The sequence below is a fragment of the Xyrauchen texanus genome, chromosome 2 (assembly GCF_025860055.1).
Source record: "Xyrauchen texanus isolate HMW12.3.18 chromosome 2, RBS_HiC_50CHRs, whole genome shotgun sequence".
Classification (NCBI taxonomy): Eukaryota; Metazoa; Chordata; class Actinopteri; order Cypriniformes; family Catostomidae; genus Xyrauchen; species Xyrauchen texanus.
The window spans coordinates 16,835,735-16,852,042 of record NC_068277.1 but is presented as its reverse complement, the minus strand read 5'-3'; the positions used below and the strand labels follow the sequence as shown (position 1 = coordinate 16,852,042).

At 38.1% G+C, this 16,308-nt stretch overlaps 1 protein-coding gene across 3 annotated transcripts in view; it reads right to left on the bottom strand.

Annotated features, from left to right (window-relative positions):
* Positions 1-16,308, bottom strand: part of nav2a (neuron navigator 2a) — a 144,215-nt gene that overhangs the window by 50,262 nt on the left and 77,645 nt on the right. For all 3 annotated transcript variants that reach the window (XM_052141659.1, XM_052141641.1, XM_052141650.1), the window contains 2 exons: positions 15,907-16,290; positions 9,111-9,230 (listed from right to left, as the gene is read on the bottom strand). In XM_052141659.1, coding sequence (XP_051997619.1) covers positions 9,111-9,230; positions 15,907-16,290 — 504 coding nt within the window. The remainder of the gene's footprint in view (positions 1-9,110; positions 9,231-15,906; positions 16,291-16,308) is intronic.

Sequence of the window (16,308 nt, the reverse complement as noted above, 5' to 3'; positions counted from 1 at the left end):
TGTGTGTAATTCCACGGTTCTGTCCCCTTACGAGGGGACCCCCGTGTCTCCCTTAGGCAATTTAAGCTGCCTCGGTCGCCGTTCTGTAGCAACTCCCCCCTTTGAAGGCTGGATCTACCACCGCACCATACTTTCCACACGAGCCCTAAGACGGCTGTGTGACGTGTCTACCACTTTTCCTCCCCAAGAAAGAGGGCAGGTGTGGTCTCCGCAGGGTCTGGGTAAGACCCCCTTCCCTATATGCGTGTAAGGGCCCGGCCGTGATTGCTCTATGCGAGAAACATAGAGAAAAGAGGCCCAGCCAGGCTGGCCCGTTCCCATGTTGGCAAACATCGCCTTGTTCCCCTCCCAGGGTAACTAGAAGGACTCCAATGTTCTTATGGGGCATTGGGGAAGGGTACGTGCAGCCAGGTACAGACGATGCGTGGCACTGGATGAAATCCCTGCCCGCCTCTGTATCGGCGGTCCACGTACAAGTTTCAGCGCATGGCAAGATTGGAATGGGTCCCCTAGTGTCGCTTCTCCGACACAACGTGGAGAGAGCGACAGAAGGGGAACGTTTGGTTACGTATGTAACCTCCGTTCCCCGCGGGAGGGAACGACACATTGTGTCTTTCCTCCGCCATGTCACTGAACCGAGCCACTGTTTTGGCCGGACCATTTCCGGCTTCTCAGAAAAATCCTGAATGAACTCCCGTATTTACGCCGCTTAAATACCCGTATGTCCGGGGGCGGGATATGCAAATACCAACTGCCAACTCCCATTGGCCCTTTTCAATAAGATCAGAGGTGAATATCGGCGCTCAAGAGAGACCCCTAGTGTCGCTTCTCTGACACAACGTGTCGTTCCCTCCCTCGGGGAACGGAGGTTACATACGTAACCAAACGTTGTATGAATAAAAAAAATGGATACTGCATTAATGTGCTAGTTTTTCAACAATTAAATCGCAGAAATTAATGTGTTAAATTTCACAGCCCTAATATACAGTATATATATATATATATATATATATATATATATATATATATATATATATATATTTCAGATTTTAACTACCCAAATCCACTCACAAACGATTGTACACACACACACAATCTGGTATCAATGCAGTAAACCTTAACCCAGGAGAGGAGGGAGTAGAGGTTAAATGAGGCGAGCGTGTGTGTGTGTGTGTGTGTGAGAGAGAGAGTGTGAGTGGGGTGGAGTAGGCTGACTGGCAGGCTTTTGAGAAGACTGTTACATTCCCAGTTCGGGGCATTCCAGACCTTTCCATAGTCAGCTCTGTGGTGTGAGAATGACAAAGCTCTCTCTCACCGCTAAAATGATCAGATGTTGAAAGGTTTTACTGTATATTCTTTTTTCTGTGGTTATAGTTTCCCCCTCTTTTCTCCATCGCATAAATAACAGTATGGTTTATCATTATGTCTCTTTTCCCTCAGACTTTAGGAAATCCACTTTATTTTGGCAAATTTGTTTGTTTTAATGAACTGATTCATTGCTTTGTTTGATTCTTCATTCAACAGTGTTCTCTATTTGGTTAAATATGATAGCTATCACTGTTTTAGATGTTGTTCATATGACTTATACTCTATATTACAAGTCTTCTGCAGCAATACAAAAGCTTTTTTGTCACAGAAAATCTTGCCCTTCTTCAACTCTCAAATCTCATTTACATTAATGTAAAAATATGGTGCATTGCATTGCATTGCACCAGGTTTGACATCAAGGACATCAAACATCATTGGTTCTTGCTTTCTCATTGATGCCAAACCTGGAACATCACAAAGATATTGTATGGATCAGAAGAAATTGGAATATAGAGAACAAGTCATATTGACTACTTTTATGGCCTTTTTGGAACTTGACAGCACCTGTCACCATTCACTTTCATTGCGTGGCAAAGATAAGCATTCTGCCACTATTTGAGGTCCAAATAATGTTTTTCACCAGGAAATGTAATGTTTATGGTTAGTAACATGTCACCCACTTCCCAGTTTTACTCCCAAAGTTGTCTCATACAGTCAAATGATTTACAAACACTTTGCAAAATTGGTTTGAACGAATCTATTAAAAAAGTCTCAAAAGAATTATTCATGATTCATCAGACATTGCTACCCCTCTCTCTCTACATTAAGTCAATCACATATGCTTTGAATTTAGCATCGAAGGTGGACCACTTCCCCCATCACACACACACATACACACACACACACACACACACGCGCACACACGCACCGGCACGCACACATGCACGCACACACACACACTCCCTCATCTGCCCAACTCTCCTTAGCAACTGCCCTTTCATCATGGCTTGAATGAATCAGAGCTAAATGTGAGATGTTTTGCATTTCTCCACGTCCCTGGTCACGAGGTTTGCCTGCTTTGAATACTCATCATGTTAATCCAGTTACCTGTAATGTTTGAAATCATATTTTAATATGCAGACTCTGAAGTTTTAAACATATAAACACATACATATGAAATATCAGCGATGCAGATCCCCATAACAGGGCTTTAGGTTATGGCTTATTAATTTACAGTGGGAAGAGCAAAACAGGTGATACATCTGTTCAATGTATATTACACGATCTCTCTTACTCTATCAGCGTATATTCTGAAGAGTATTATTCTTTTGAGTAACTTTTTTCTTTAAGATGGCCGCAATTTACAAAGAAATCTCATAACACTTTATTACTGTATGACGAATTTTTTTTTGTTTTATTTAACTATGTCTCCCCTTTTTCTGGACGACCAAAATGGCACCTTTAGATTTGTGAAATTTCCACCCCTGCTGCCCCTTTCTGTGCACGTCAGTCCACTAAAACTATCCTAATCTAATCATTTTTAGTCTGTTTCCACTTCCTAAAACCTGCAAATCCAGAGTAAAATTCCAGCTTCCCATTTTTCCAGGCTACATGTTTATTCAAACAAGCAAAGGTTTTCTCAGGTACTGGGAATCTTGACAGATGTGGGATCTTTTTCAGATTAAGAGTCTATTACAAACGCAGAAGCTTTCTATAAAAATACAAACATATTTTGTATCATGTTTACAATAAGACTGCATTTATTTTTTACATAAGTTAACTCAAACTAACAATAATACTTTTTGCAGCATTTATTAATCTTGGTTAATTTTGATGTTATCATATGTTTTTAAAATTAAAAGTTTTGTACACTAATATTAGTTAATGCATTATGAACTAACATGAACTAACCATAAACAATTGCATTTTCCTAAATTAACATTAACCAATATTGCAGTAGAAATGCTGTAAAACAATACTGTTCATTGTTAGTTTATGATACCGAAAACATTTACAATTGTTAACAACTAAAACCAGAACCATATTGTATAGTGGGCAAAATGGGATTAATGTATATTATTCAACTGTTTGATCATCAGGAACCACCAAAAGAATGAAAAAGTAAATAAATAAACTAACAGCAAAAAGGGCATCAGAGACTCCAAGAGTACTGAGCTAGAGTCTTTAACAGTGCTGTATCAGACATGCAAGAAATAGTCCAGGACACCCACATAACACACTCTCACAAACACACACACATTCAGAGAGAGATGGGAGGCCCTTCGAACCTGGGTATCTCATGGCAGCACAGGTGTGCTGAAGACAGATCAGAGGGGTGGTGAGGAGGAGGGTCCACAGAAACAATGGGAACAAGGATCATACAAAATCATGATTCCCTACAAGTCTCTCTCACACGCACCCGCACACGCACGCACACGCACAGACACACGCACACACACACACACACACACACACACACACACACACACACACACACACACACTTATTCACAATTACCCATTGCACCTGCTAAGATAAATCTAAGCCCTAAATCTTTCATCCTTACTGACTTCATGTTCTCTCTCTCAATTTTTCTCATATACCTCAGAATTCTCCTCAAAGCTAGCCCTGGATTTGAACTAATCTGGATTATCCTAGTACACTCCAAAAAGTGAAAACTAGCACAAACCAACATGAGAGTCACTTGCTATGTCTGCACTGTTTCCCGAAAGCACAGATAGACAGAGAGAGTTTGACCAGAGGTCAGAATGGGGTCGTCTGAAGTGCTCTGACCTTAAACCTCTTACACTCAAACATGTGCAGGGATGTGGCTTTCCCATGGTCTTTGTCATGTTATCTTTCTCACTCTTATCTATGTTTCAGCCAAAATTACAGACTTGTTTAATGCTTTCCCCTTCTCAAAATTTTTTTAATTTAATTTAGATTATTTGTATATATATTATAAAGTAATCATAATTAATTACATGAACTATGAATAATATCATTTCATCCTGAGTAAAATGAGAGTTGTGAGAGCGAGTGTGTGTGTGTGTGTGTGTGTGTGTGTGTGTGTGTGTGTGTGTGTGTGTGTGTGTGTGGTGATTAAGAGATTAATGAGTTGAATAATGAACAGATGGCAACAAAAAGAGTTTATTTTTTATATCCATTTTGTGTCAAAAAAATTAGCTCCAATAAATTATTTTAATGTACCATGCAGATTAACTCTAATATTCACAACAAAAAGCTCACTTCCCAGTCCAAAAACATAATTATTTTTAAAACCAAATTGCAAAAACAGGTGATTAATAAATAACAGCTGAATTACCACTGTATTACCGTCACTACCATGAGCATGTTAACATACATATGACCACATACGTATATTCAGTAATCAGCAACTTGTCCCATCCTGATGAATAACAGTGTGAACAATTCCATTATGAAGATGTTAAACAATCATAACAGAGGGTATTTACATATATAGAAGTCTTAAAGGTACAGTAACAAATAGCCTGTCAGAGTGAACATGTTTACATGGACTTAAGAAAACGGTTTATTCCAGGGTTTTTGCAGATAGCTTAAGGGATTAAGAGAACGCGTTTAAATACACGCTCTGTACTGGATTGTTCAGAGAATGTGGCTCATGTGGCAATTCTGTTAAACAGCCTTCTTACAGGCTTCTGAAGAGTGCACATGTGCATGGAACAGACTGGATAACTAATGTCAAAAGATGGAGAAGCCACACATCATATCAACAAGTAAACACAGTGGAAGAATTCAACATTTCTGAGAGTATAGTGGGAAAAGCACATACACTATCAAATATACTCATTTATACACATCAATTTAAAATATTGACAACTGTACCTCACGTCTGCTTATATGTGCTCAAATACATTGAGGGAATCCCAGAGTTTTACATAGGAAATAAACCCCACTATTGCAGTGCAATTCCGCGGCAGGTTGCTATGGAAAGTTAAGGAAACAAGCACAGCACCAACTCTGGAATATCTAGAAATACTTTGAAGCAACAGAGAAAAAAATAGCCAAGTCTTCATCGGATGCCATGATTGTTATTTACACAAGTGTTGTGGGTAATTATGTTGCTGTGGAGGAAGCTGCTTACTGACCGAGCTGCAAGTATACAGGAGTAAAGAGAAAGCAGTGAACACAGTGCATGTAAACTGGAACGTTGCCTTAACCAGCTTTCTGATAATAAACTGCTTTTTGATGTCCATGTAAACAAGCTTAGTGAGGCTAAGAGTATTTGGTGGAAGACTCCTTTACTAACATTATAAGTGGACTTCAGGCAAAAAATGCTTTAAATGTGTGAACATGTCCCCTTGAAATACTCCAACTCAAGTCACCAACCTACACTATACTGCAACATGCACACATTTCATTATTGCTGTATATCTATGTAGCGCCATCAACAGAAATCAAATCTATTCATCTCAACTAAAAGATGCAATTTGCCCTGCTTATTGTACCATGCAGGCGTGATGTTCCATTTCAGAGCTGGAATTCCCAATATCACAAAAAGCCTCTGTGATTGTTGATGTTCTAAGGGTGTCACAGTGAGTTGAATACAGGAACCAACTTAACTACTGTGGTATTTGGTATAGGGATAGTAGAAACAAAGAATGGGTGAGAGAACAGAGAGGGGAAGATAACATATCTGCCAGAGAGACAGAGAGAAGTGAATGAGTCTCAGTGCATGTTGTGGGTAATTTTTATTGCCAGAAGGTTAACCACAACATCCTTAGAGAAGTGGGGAGTACTTGATCTGAGAAAAAAAAGGAGGGTGGGGAATCATCCAAAATTAGAGAGATGCTTTTTATTAAAGGGGAAAATTCCCTGTACGCTCTTCAAGTTCAAAGGCAAAAATAATTGCCTGCCACAATGAAATATATAAAAATACAATTATCCAGTATGTAACATAATAGGTAACATGGCTGGATATTGTTTCTGTACGGAACTTTTTCTGTTTTTTTCTGAAGTCTTGCTCGTATTTAAAAGCAACATGTGTTTTTAATAAATCCATGCAAATTGTCCCGAACAGAGACACACACCTTTGTTCTGGTGGACAGCAGGGAATTCAAATTACGTGGGGTGGAACTGTGTGTTCACATTTGTGTTGCAGTCAAGATGTCATATATGCAAAATGAAATGATAACAAAATCATGCATCCTAACGTGTATATAAAAATTTGTAGAACTGCGTGTTCAAGATGTCAAACATGCAAAATGAAATGATAATGAAATCACGCATCCTAATGTGTATATTACATTTTGTGCTCACCAGGCAACGCCAACAATGGTTTTGGTTTGCTAATGTGTGTACTACTAAATTCTGCACATAGTGTAACAGCTGCATGTAAATGAGAATGTAAATGTGGAATATTGTTTGGGCAACAGTCTTTTTGTGGTGGTTACCAGCTGAATTGTCTTTGGATGTGCAGGCTTGTATAGCAGAATGAAACAATTAATCCACAAATAATAAACTAATACTTTCTTTCCCCTCTAAGCTAAAGGACTATATGATGACATAAAATCTAATTCTTATGAGTGACACCTCATCTGTCCCTCCGCCAGCTAAATGACTCAAACACATATAAATACACATGCTAATTAAATCTGATTATTTTAAAGGGGGTATTCATGCCCTCTCTGCAGGGTTCCACCCATAGCCCAGATCTGCTGCAGAGAGGCTTGTGGTGACAAGGCCATGATTTCAGTTGTTTTCTTTCTTTTGAAAGTAAGTTGTGTGTGCTACCTCGACCGAATAGAAGAAATTTATTTTTCTTTTCTTTTTTAATGGAGCGTGCCATCAGCAACAGCCTCCTTCAGAACAGGATTTCCCTTAGTGAAATGAGTACAACTCTGAACAGGAACTTAATATAGACCTAGAGAAACCAGTCAAACGAATGCAGCTGTGATAGGGATGTATTCAGACACACCATAAAACAGGACTGACACACTGCTTGAGTAAATGCTTGATGCTGATCCACTTATTCAACATTTATTTACTGAAAATTAAGTATTTTTTTTATTATTATTTCCTAATAAATTACTTAGAGACAATAGAGCACAACACTGCCTGCCACATTTTAAACCGTCTCGGTTCCGGAAGTATTTTTTCCGATTCATTTTTCTTTTTTTCCATTGGAATTTTATACAGTAAATCAATAAAGAATTGTAGGCTATGGACCAAACCAACCAGCTCTGAGGTGAATCACAACATTATAAACTTCTGATTTGAACAAACAAAAATAAAAGTATTTGAAAATCGTCCAAAAAGATAAAGGTTAAAGACAAGACTATGTTCTGTAAACATCTTAAAGGTGAAGTATGTCAGTTCTGCGCTAATAGTGGCACCAAACGGAATTACAAAAATAAAGTAAACACCCCTTAGACTCATCACGCATCTTTTGCACTCTCTGACTCCCTAAGAACAAACAGGCCATATTAAATATAAGGTTATTAATGTTTAACGTCGTAATAAACAAGACCAATATAACATATGCCCACAAGGTAGAAGGCGTGGCAGAGGAATAAGGTCTTCCAATAACATTGCCAGATTGAACGGCAGCTTGGTGTGTGGGGGATCCAGCACGAGGTAGGTTGTTTTCTTGTGGTAACTCGTAAGCGTAACAATACATATTCCTAGTATCCTATGAATATATCTGAAGTTCGACAGTAATAAGCTAACTTGTGTGGCAATACCTTGAGTTTAGCTTACCTGTCGAGAATAAACTCGGCAAGTCTGGAGTCTCAATTGAACAAGAATCGAATTTTAGCAAAGCAAAATATTTCCTCTGTATATGTCTGCCATGCATGTTCATATTCTCCCGGCTAAACAGCTTAATACAAGTAGCCCCAAAAAATGCCCCAATTTCACGCTATAGGTTGAGCTAGAAAGGGATGGGTGGAGCTGAGCGGGCCTCTTAAAATATAAACATCAATGTTTCGATAGTGCCTGGAAGGCTCAGTGTATATACTTTTGGGGGAGGTAAACCCACGAATGGCTTATAGTTGTCAATAAACTGGAATAGTAAAACATATTTTGACATCAAAAATGTTACATACTTCGTCTTTAAATGAGGGAATGAACTGCAATCCCATAAATAAATATAAAACAGTTGATTTAAAGTTGTTGACTTTAAGCCTAGAATCAATATATTTGAAGTACATTGCAAACTATTGAGACACACTATATACAAATATATAAGCAATTTGACCAATTGCATCATGGGAGTGGGCGGTCACTGTGGAGCTCTTTTAGCATGATTTGCTGTAGTAGTTTTTCTGACTGGTGGATCTGACTTTGCTGGATCATGGGTAATGTAGTAATATAAGTTAAAGAAATGTGGACTGATGCATAGCATATACCATGCAGAAGCATATATCATGCATTAACAACCTCTGAGCACATGGTAGGTCTGTTTCTTTAAGGTTTCTAAATTATTGTTAAAAAATGTTAATGAATGGGAGAAATTGAATGGGATTTTTCCTTCTGGACCCAGACTGTTGCACTCTATGGCATCAAGATTTGATGCTGTCTGGATTGGAACCTGCATACCGTTAAGCATGTGTATAAGAGGGATGCGTCAACAAAAGCTATTCAATAACAAAGAACATTGAACAAAAAACAAAGACTAGCAAGTCATTGTTTGCACAAGTGTGATAAAACCTCATACATTTCATGTGCACTAAAAGCATCATCATTATAAATTTAGAGTGGTGACATAGTGGTATTGATATTGATTGCGATCAGGAGAATGAATAGGAGAAGGGACGTACCTGTCTGCGTCTCCCTGTGCTGTGGCATTGCGCTGTAGAGTTTCCCGTACCATTGCCATGCCATCCGGCAACCGGTTTAACCGTCTTGTATACAGACTTAATCCACCATCCGTCATGTACCTGACAGAAGAGAGAGACACAGAGCATGAACTCCATTCTATGTAAACACATTCATTTAAAGTTGCTAAACGTAAAAGTAAAAGCAAATTAAGAACACACACAAAAAATTAAAATTAAACCATATGTTCACAGACTCTGTTTAAGCACTGATTAATCAAAATTACTTTAATATATTTTGCAATTTGAAAATATCTACAGGACTGATGTGATTAATAAAAACAAAATGTAATTCAGAAATCCACACAGACACATTAATTGCCTTTTTTAATGTGGTGGTAATGATCCATTTTTATGCAGAATTCAATATGAAATACAAACTGTGACTGCACAAATTCATAGCACACTGATCCTGGAAAGATTGTTTACTAATAAATGAATTATAATGCAGAAAATGAACTGGCACAAGTCATTAAGGAATCTCAGCTCAGCCTATGGTCTTTCTGATTGTTTTTTGGGAAAGTGGGCTGTTCAATGAGGAAGATCAGCAGCAGAACTAGTAACTGGCAACTCAGTGTAAACTAACAGATGAAAGTTTCAGCTAATACTGAACTCATAACATGCATGCCTCTGCTGGTTCAGATCAGGCAACAGGAAGTATGTGTGAGAGAGAGTCATGGGTCAGTGGGGTCACTGATTCAAACTCATCCAGTGTTGTCCTAATAAAGAGGAAAAGATCCATCAAGTCTTTAGACAAGACTTCACATTCACCATGGCTTGTGATCTCTCACACACACTCTCTCACACACACACACACACACACACACACACACACACACACACACACACACACACACACACACACACACACACACGCACACTTTTTAAAGGAATACATTTTCCAACTGAGGACATCCTAGAATGTCTTGAAAGGAAGGATTTGTAAGATTTACTTGTCATTGGGGGACAACAATTTTTGTCCCTAAACTGTAACTGAGTACTTTCTCAAACACACTTTAATCTAGCATTCTTTCACCCATATACGTCTATTTGGTTTAGGCAGGTGAAAAGGCCTCTCGGAGAAAAACACACCCTCACATAACTAAAACAAAACCGGATACTCTCCCAAATATTTGCCCTGTCAACATATTCCTAGCTGTTAGCAGTCAGTCACTCCCCTATGGTTCCAACAGGACACTGGAATACAATCTTCAGTCTTCAGGCATATTCAAGGTAAAGCAGCAGTGTGTGAGTAGGTACAGAGGCTCTTTGTGTAAATTCCTGTCACATTATTTTGAGAACAAGCTGTTGGAATACTGTGGGTTTACAAGTCGCCAAATATCTCCAGACTGCCAATGGTGCAACATCATCTCTGCCCATGAGTGCATGAATCGCCTTTACATACCACCATTCAATTTCTCTCTGCATTGATAAGAATACATGAATTGATGGATATAATCAAGAAAGATTGTATAAAATGTATAAAAGTTTTTAGTCAAAGCAAAATGCTGTCTCTGTGTCGCCGTCATTAGTACATTAATGTTAATATATTTTTTTTAAATCTTTACAATTAATTAATTAATTAATTAATTAATAAGCTTAATTTACAATACGTAAAAAAATACAATAAATTCTTGTTCATTTTGGGGTGAAATATTTCTGTTATATTGACAGTGTTATGATATTAACCGAAATATATCATGGTATACCATGGTATGTGTTAAAAAAAAAAAAAAAGTGTAACAGTGATTAAAAAAACTATTTAGTGCAATTATGAAAATCTGGGTTACGCCATGAAGAAACAAACTTCAAGCATCATCTATAAATGAATAAAATCTCTAACATTTATTTTTAATGTTGACGTGACAAAGTCAGGCTTACAACAACAGCAGACGTACCTTTCACTGTTCAACTTCCATCAGATCCATTCACCAAAAAACATGACTAGCCAACTAGAACAGGTAAGAACTTAGTAATGGTTTGAAATCTCCTCTTGATTAACACTTTCTACTATGTGTTTGTGTTAGCACTATAAATGTTTTGCATGCATTGTTCTTTATATTACTGGAATTCAGTCTAACTCTCTCCGCTTCTATTGTGTGTGTGTGTGTGTGTGTGTGTGTGTGTGTGTGTGTGTGTGTGGGTCTGGCTGAAATGTGTGCCGGTATGCTGGACTGTTTAGTGATGAGGGAGGAGGCTAAATCAGCCACCCCCTTCCTCAACACACACACATCCTCACCTAAACACAATCTCCCACCCGTGACCAAAACGGACCAAGAGAGCCTGGAGGGGTTTTGGGAGAGGGGTAGCACATGAAGAGAAAAAGAGGGGAGCGAGAGAGAGTGAGGGATCAAGAAAGAAAGTTCAGAGAGGAGAAATATCTCCAACACTAAAATAATGACATCAACATAGTTTCAATGTTTGAGTTTGACATTTGAGGAGAAGAAAGAATGGTGATATTAAAGGTGGAATAATGGCTCTATAGTATAAGATAAGGAAAGAAGGTAGAGACTGTAGGTGGAAAACAATAGTGTTCAGAAAGATAGGGAGACATATTAATTTACATTACATGCCAAAGATTAAAATAAAACAAATATGGAAAATAAAGTATGACAGAGACATTGTAAAGGGTAGAAGAAAAGTGGGCTTTTCCTTGATTTTTTGCCCTTTTCCAATAAAAAAACACACACACATATGCAAGTTGTTATCCTTTTTATGTTTTGCTTTACATAAAATACTGTAGCAATGATAAACTATGTGAATACTTCCACAAAAAAACAAAAAAAGACCCTTGAGGTCAGCTAAAGCATTTCGAAGATTTAATTGGTCATCATGAAATTGCAGGATTGTAAATACATTGGAAACTATTGTGTGTGTACATGTGGGCATGTTTATGTGGTTCATGAGGACTAGGTTTTAGGTTACAAACTGGTAATTACAAGGGTATCATGCTATAAATGTGGTTTATGAGGACATTTCTAGTGTTCCCATAATTTAAATAGCTTAAAAAACATATTAAACAATGTTTTATTGAAAATGTAAAAATGCAGAAAGTTTTCTGTGAAGGTTAGGTTCAGGGGTTGTGTTAGGTTTAGGGGATAGAATCTATAGTTTGTACAGTATAAAAATCATTATGTCTATGGGGAAGTCCTCATAATGATAGGTAGACCAACATGTGTGTGTGTGTGTGTGTGTGTGCTTTCGTGCATGCGTGCGTGCGTGCGTGCATGCGTGTGTGTGGTAATGTAGCGGTTAGCGCGCTGCGCTACGAACCTGGCGACCTGAGTACGATTCCCGCTCATGGCCAACACCAGTGACGATTATCTGAACCGGTCCCGGGCCTCCCCTAGGTTGACTCAGCCTAAAATGAGTACCTGGTGCGGTGTGTAAACATCGCCACTGGGGAGACAAAGGCGGTCGGGCGTGGTGCTGGCCACCCACCCCCTCGTGTACCGTTTCGGCCTTCATAGGTGCTCGCTAACAGCACTTGCCCCTACAGTCTGTTAAGGCTAAATGGGGGATCTTTGTCTTTGTCTTTGTGTGTGTGTGTAATCAGTGACAGTATGCATGACCTGACAACTAATATCTATGTTTGGAGAGGCCTTCCCTAGTGAAAAAAATTATATACTTAAGCACACTTTATTCTTGGGTGCTTCGGTATACTAAAGTGTATTGTGGCAGACTACAAATTGGAATACTTAAAGTCTGCTAAATTTGAACAACTAATTTTGTACTTAATGCACGTTAGATTGCCGAAAGCAGTGCTGTGGTGCAACTAAAGATGTGTTAAGTATGCTTGGTTGTGCTAAAGTACACATAGATAGTATACTTCAGTACACTTTAAATATCTACCCTTGTATTTAATTTTTGAAAACTCAATGTATTATAGAGTTGGTACTATAGGGAATAAAGTTGGCAGACCAAGCACAGTGAGTCTTAACAGAAAAAAATTATAATAATAATAACTGGAGAACATATCAATCTCAGCATGATGCAGTACATATGATCTAATGTCATAACCCTATAGCTCCACTGTTAAAGTTCTGTCAAGAACACAACAGAGGAAGCATATCATATTGGGTTAACCTGTAAATTCAGCCTAAGGCGACATCCATGAAGGTGTTTTACCCATCAGTCTTGCGTCTGACTGGACTGTGAAATAAGTCACTTCGAGACTTCAGAAATCGGACCCAATTCCAGAACCACGTGAGACTCTTTATGTAAGGCGTCTGGTTTAAATTTGATAGAAATGTGCTTCATTTTAAGAAGCTCTAGAGTATACCCCCATTAAGAATCTCACTTTCCCTAACAATACCTCAATGCTAATGACATCATCTATTGTGCAGAGAAGCCTTTGTTAAAGAGATGTTTATCAAAGCACACAGGAGATTCCTCTAGGCCTTTCAGGTAAATGACTGGGTTAAGGGTTCGACATTCAAAATGTCAAAATTGTGAAAGCGAGGAAGAGTATTTATGAATGTGCATTCGTATAACAGGATGTTGCCGTCTGGATTTTGTCGGACGTTTAAATGGTAAATTTATAATAATTTAAGTAATCATTATTTTATATCTAGACATGAAGGTTTAAAGCCATATATAATTACAGTCTGACACCTGGCCTGTTCTCTATAATCTGGTAATGTTAGAAGCACTAGAATGTTCTGTAGCTCTCAAACCTCACAGGAAGAGTGTGATGGAGGGAAATAATAACAGAAAGAGTTTAAATTGTACACTATCACAGCCAAGGTATGCAAAGAGCTTGTTTGTGCATGAAGGGGTTGTTAAATCACTGTTAGCTCGCCCATTCAGTCTGTATACTCGGTTCATTGGATATCAACTGCTAATTTAAAACGCTGAAGACCCTTTTATTCATGCCCAAAGGGCCAATGGCCCAAGGTGACAATGTTTTGTATTCAGTGCCTTCATCTGCATCTTTAGATGTCATAAGTCTGACATTTAGCATACGCCTCTTTAAAACCTGCCCATGAGAACTAACATAATGTTTTCAAATCGGTATCTGCCGGTAGGTTATTGGATTTGATTAGATATTCAAACCTATGTAAGGTTTGTTCAAGTTTTAACTAATATTATTTTCTATGGCAAAGTGCTTCAGAGTGGTTGCAATGAAAATGTTTTACCCATTTATGATCACCAAATGAAAAAGTGTTAAACATGAGAGAAGGACTAGCTTCTCTTTGAATTAATATACTGTATATACAAAACACTATTGCCCTCTAGTGGTTCCACAGAACTAAAACGTAACACTTTAAATGTCCACATTCAAATATGTAATGGATTAATATGAGGCTTCTTATAACAATAAGAGTTGACCTTATCCGACATGTTTTGATAATGTATCTACACCAAAAATGCTCACTTTAACATTAATTGTACATTCATTGTTCTCTAATGTTAGAGTTAAGATTAAGATTAGAAGATTAGTGCCTTTTCAGAAAAATATAAGAAATATCTCAAATAAAATCTTTTAAATATTTATAAAAATTTAATGACCTTGACACTCATGAGGGTACTCTATATTTTATGGTTTAATAATAATTCGCTTGTTGGTTGTACCAACTGATTTGATAGGCAGAAGTTTTCCAAATAGTAATATTTCAAAACAATTTTGCTTCACTGCTTATTTTTAAAAATAAATAATAATATAATATTAATTCAACTTTTATTTAAAGGTTTCAAAGTTTAATGAGATTTGTATTTACTGTCTCAAATGTCCCAATACTACATTTTGGACATTTACTCACCCTCATGCCATCCCAGATGTTTATGAATTTCTTTCTTCTGCTGAACACAAATAAAGAATATTTAGAAGCATATTTAAGCTTTGTAGGTCCATATAATGCAAGTGAATATTGTCCAGAATTTTGAAGCTCCAAAAAATAAATAAATAAACACATTAAGACAGCATAAAAGTGATCCATACAACTCCAATGGTTAAATCCATATCTTCTGAAGCAATATGATAGGTGTGGGTGAGAAACAGATACATTTTTAAGACCTTTTTACTATAAATGTAACCACTGGAGTCATAGGAATTACTTTTATGCTGCCTTTATGTACTTTTGGATCTTCAAAGTTTTGGACACCATTCACTTGCATTTTATGGATCTACAGTGCTGACAGTGACTGATTTTTTTTAAATCTTCATTTGTGTTCTGCAGAAGAAAGAAATTCATAAACATGATGATACAGAAAATAACACTTTTGGGGTGAATTATCCCTTTAAAGCCTTAGAAACAAAATATCAAAATGGCTTTGAACTCAGAAATCAAAATCATAGTAAAGGTGAATTCAAGTAATTGACTTGTTTGAATTAGATTTTTTATGTATTTTTTAATAATTTAAAGCTGAAGTGTATAATTTCTGCGCCACTAGCGTGACCCAACAGCATTTTTTCCATCAGCTGTTTCGAATACTCCCCCCATCCCCCATCTGCCATTGGTCAAGTAAACAGGTAGTACCAGATGCTGCTGGGTCAGGCGGGACGGGCCACTTAAAACAAAAAGAGCAAATATAATGGCAAAGAGCTGTGTTTACAGGGTTCCAAAAAATCAACCTATGAATGGCTTACTTATAGTTGTCTCTGCATATTAAGTTGGGATAGGAGAAGTATTTTAACATCGAAAAAGTTACACACTTCAGCTTTAACGGAGTCTGAAAATAACTAAATAAATAAATAAATAGCGTCACATCCTTGACCTTAACAATCTTCCACACTCACCCGCTGGTCAGATCATCAGTCCGGGCATTCTTTGCCAGCACGTCTCCATCACTCATGTAACCGCTCACTTCCAGACCCATTCCTACCAGCTCCAGATCCTCCACTCTATCTCCCAGCTCAAGGCCACAGAGGGCACCGCCACGTGCTGCCAGCTGCTTCCTGAGAGGAGCCTGGTACAGATACCGGCCCTGGTTGGATGTCACCCCTCCGCTCCGGGACTGGTACCCGTTACCCACCGAGGGCGCATCTCCTGCTTGTAGACGGGGACTTGACTGGCCCATGCGACTCGCCCAGGACAATGGTGCAGACCGAGATGCCATGCTGAGGATGCTGCGACTGCTCATTTCAGTAGTCACACTGCCATCAAAAGTGGTCTCCAGTGTACTGAGAAAGAAGAACATT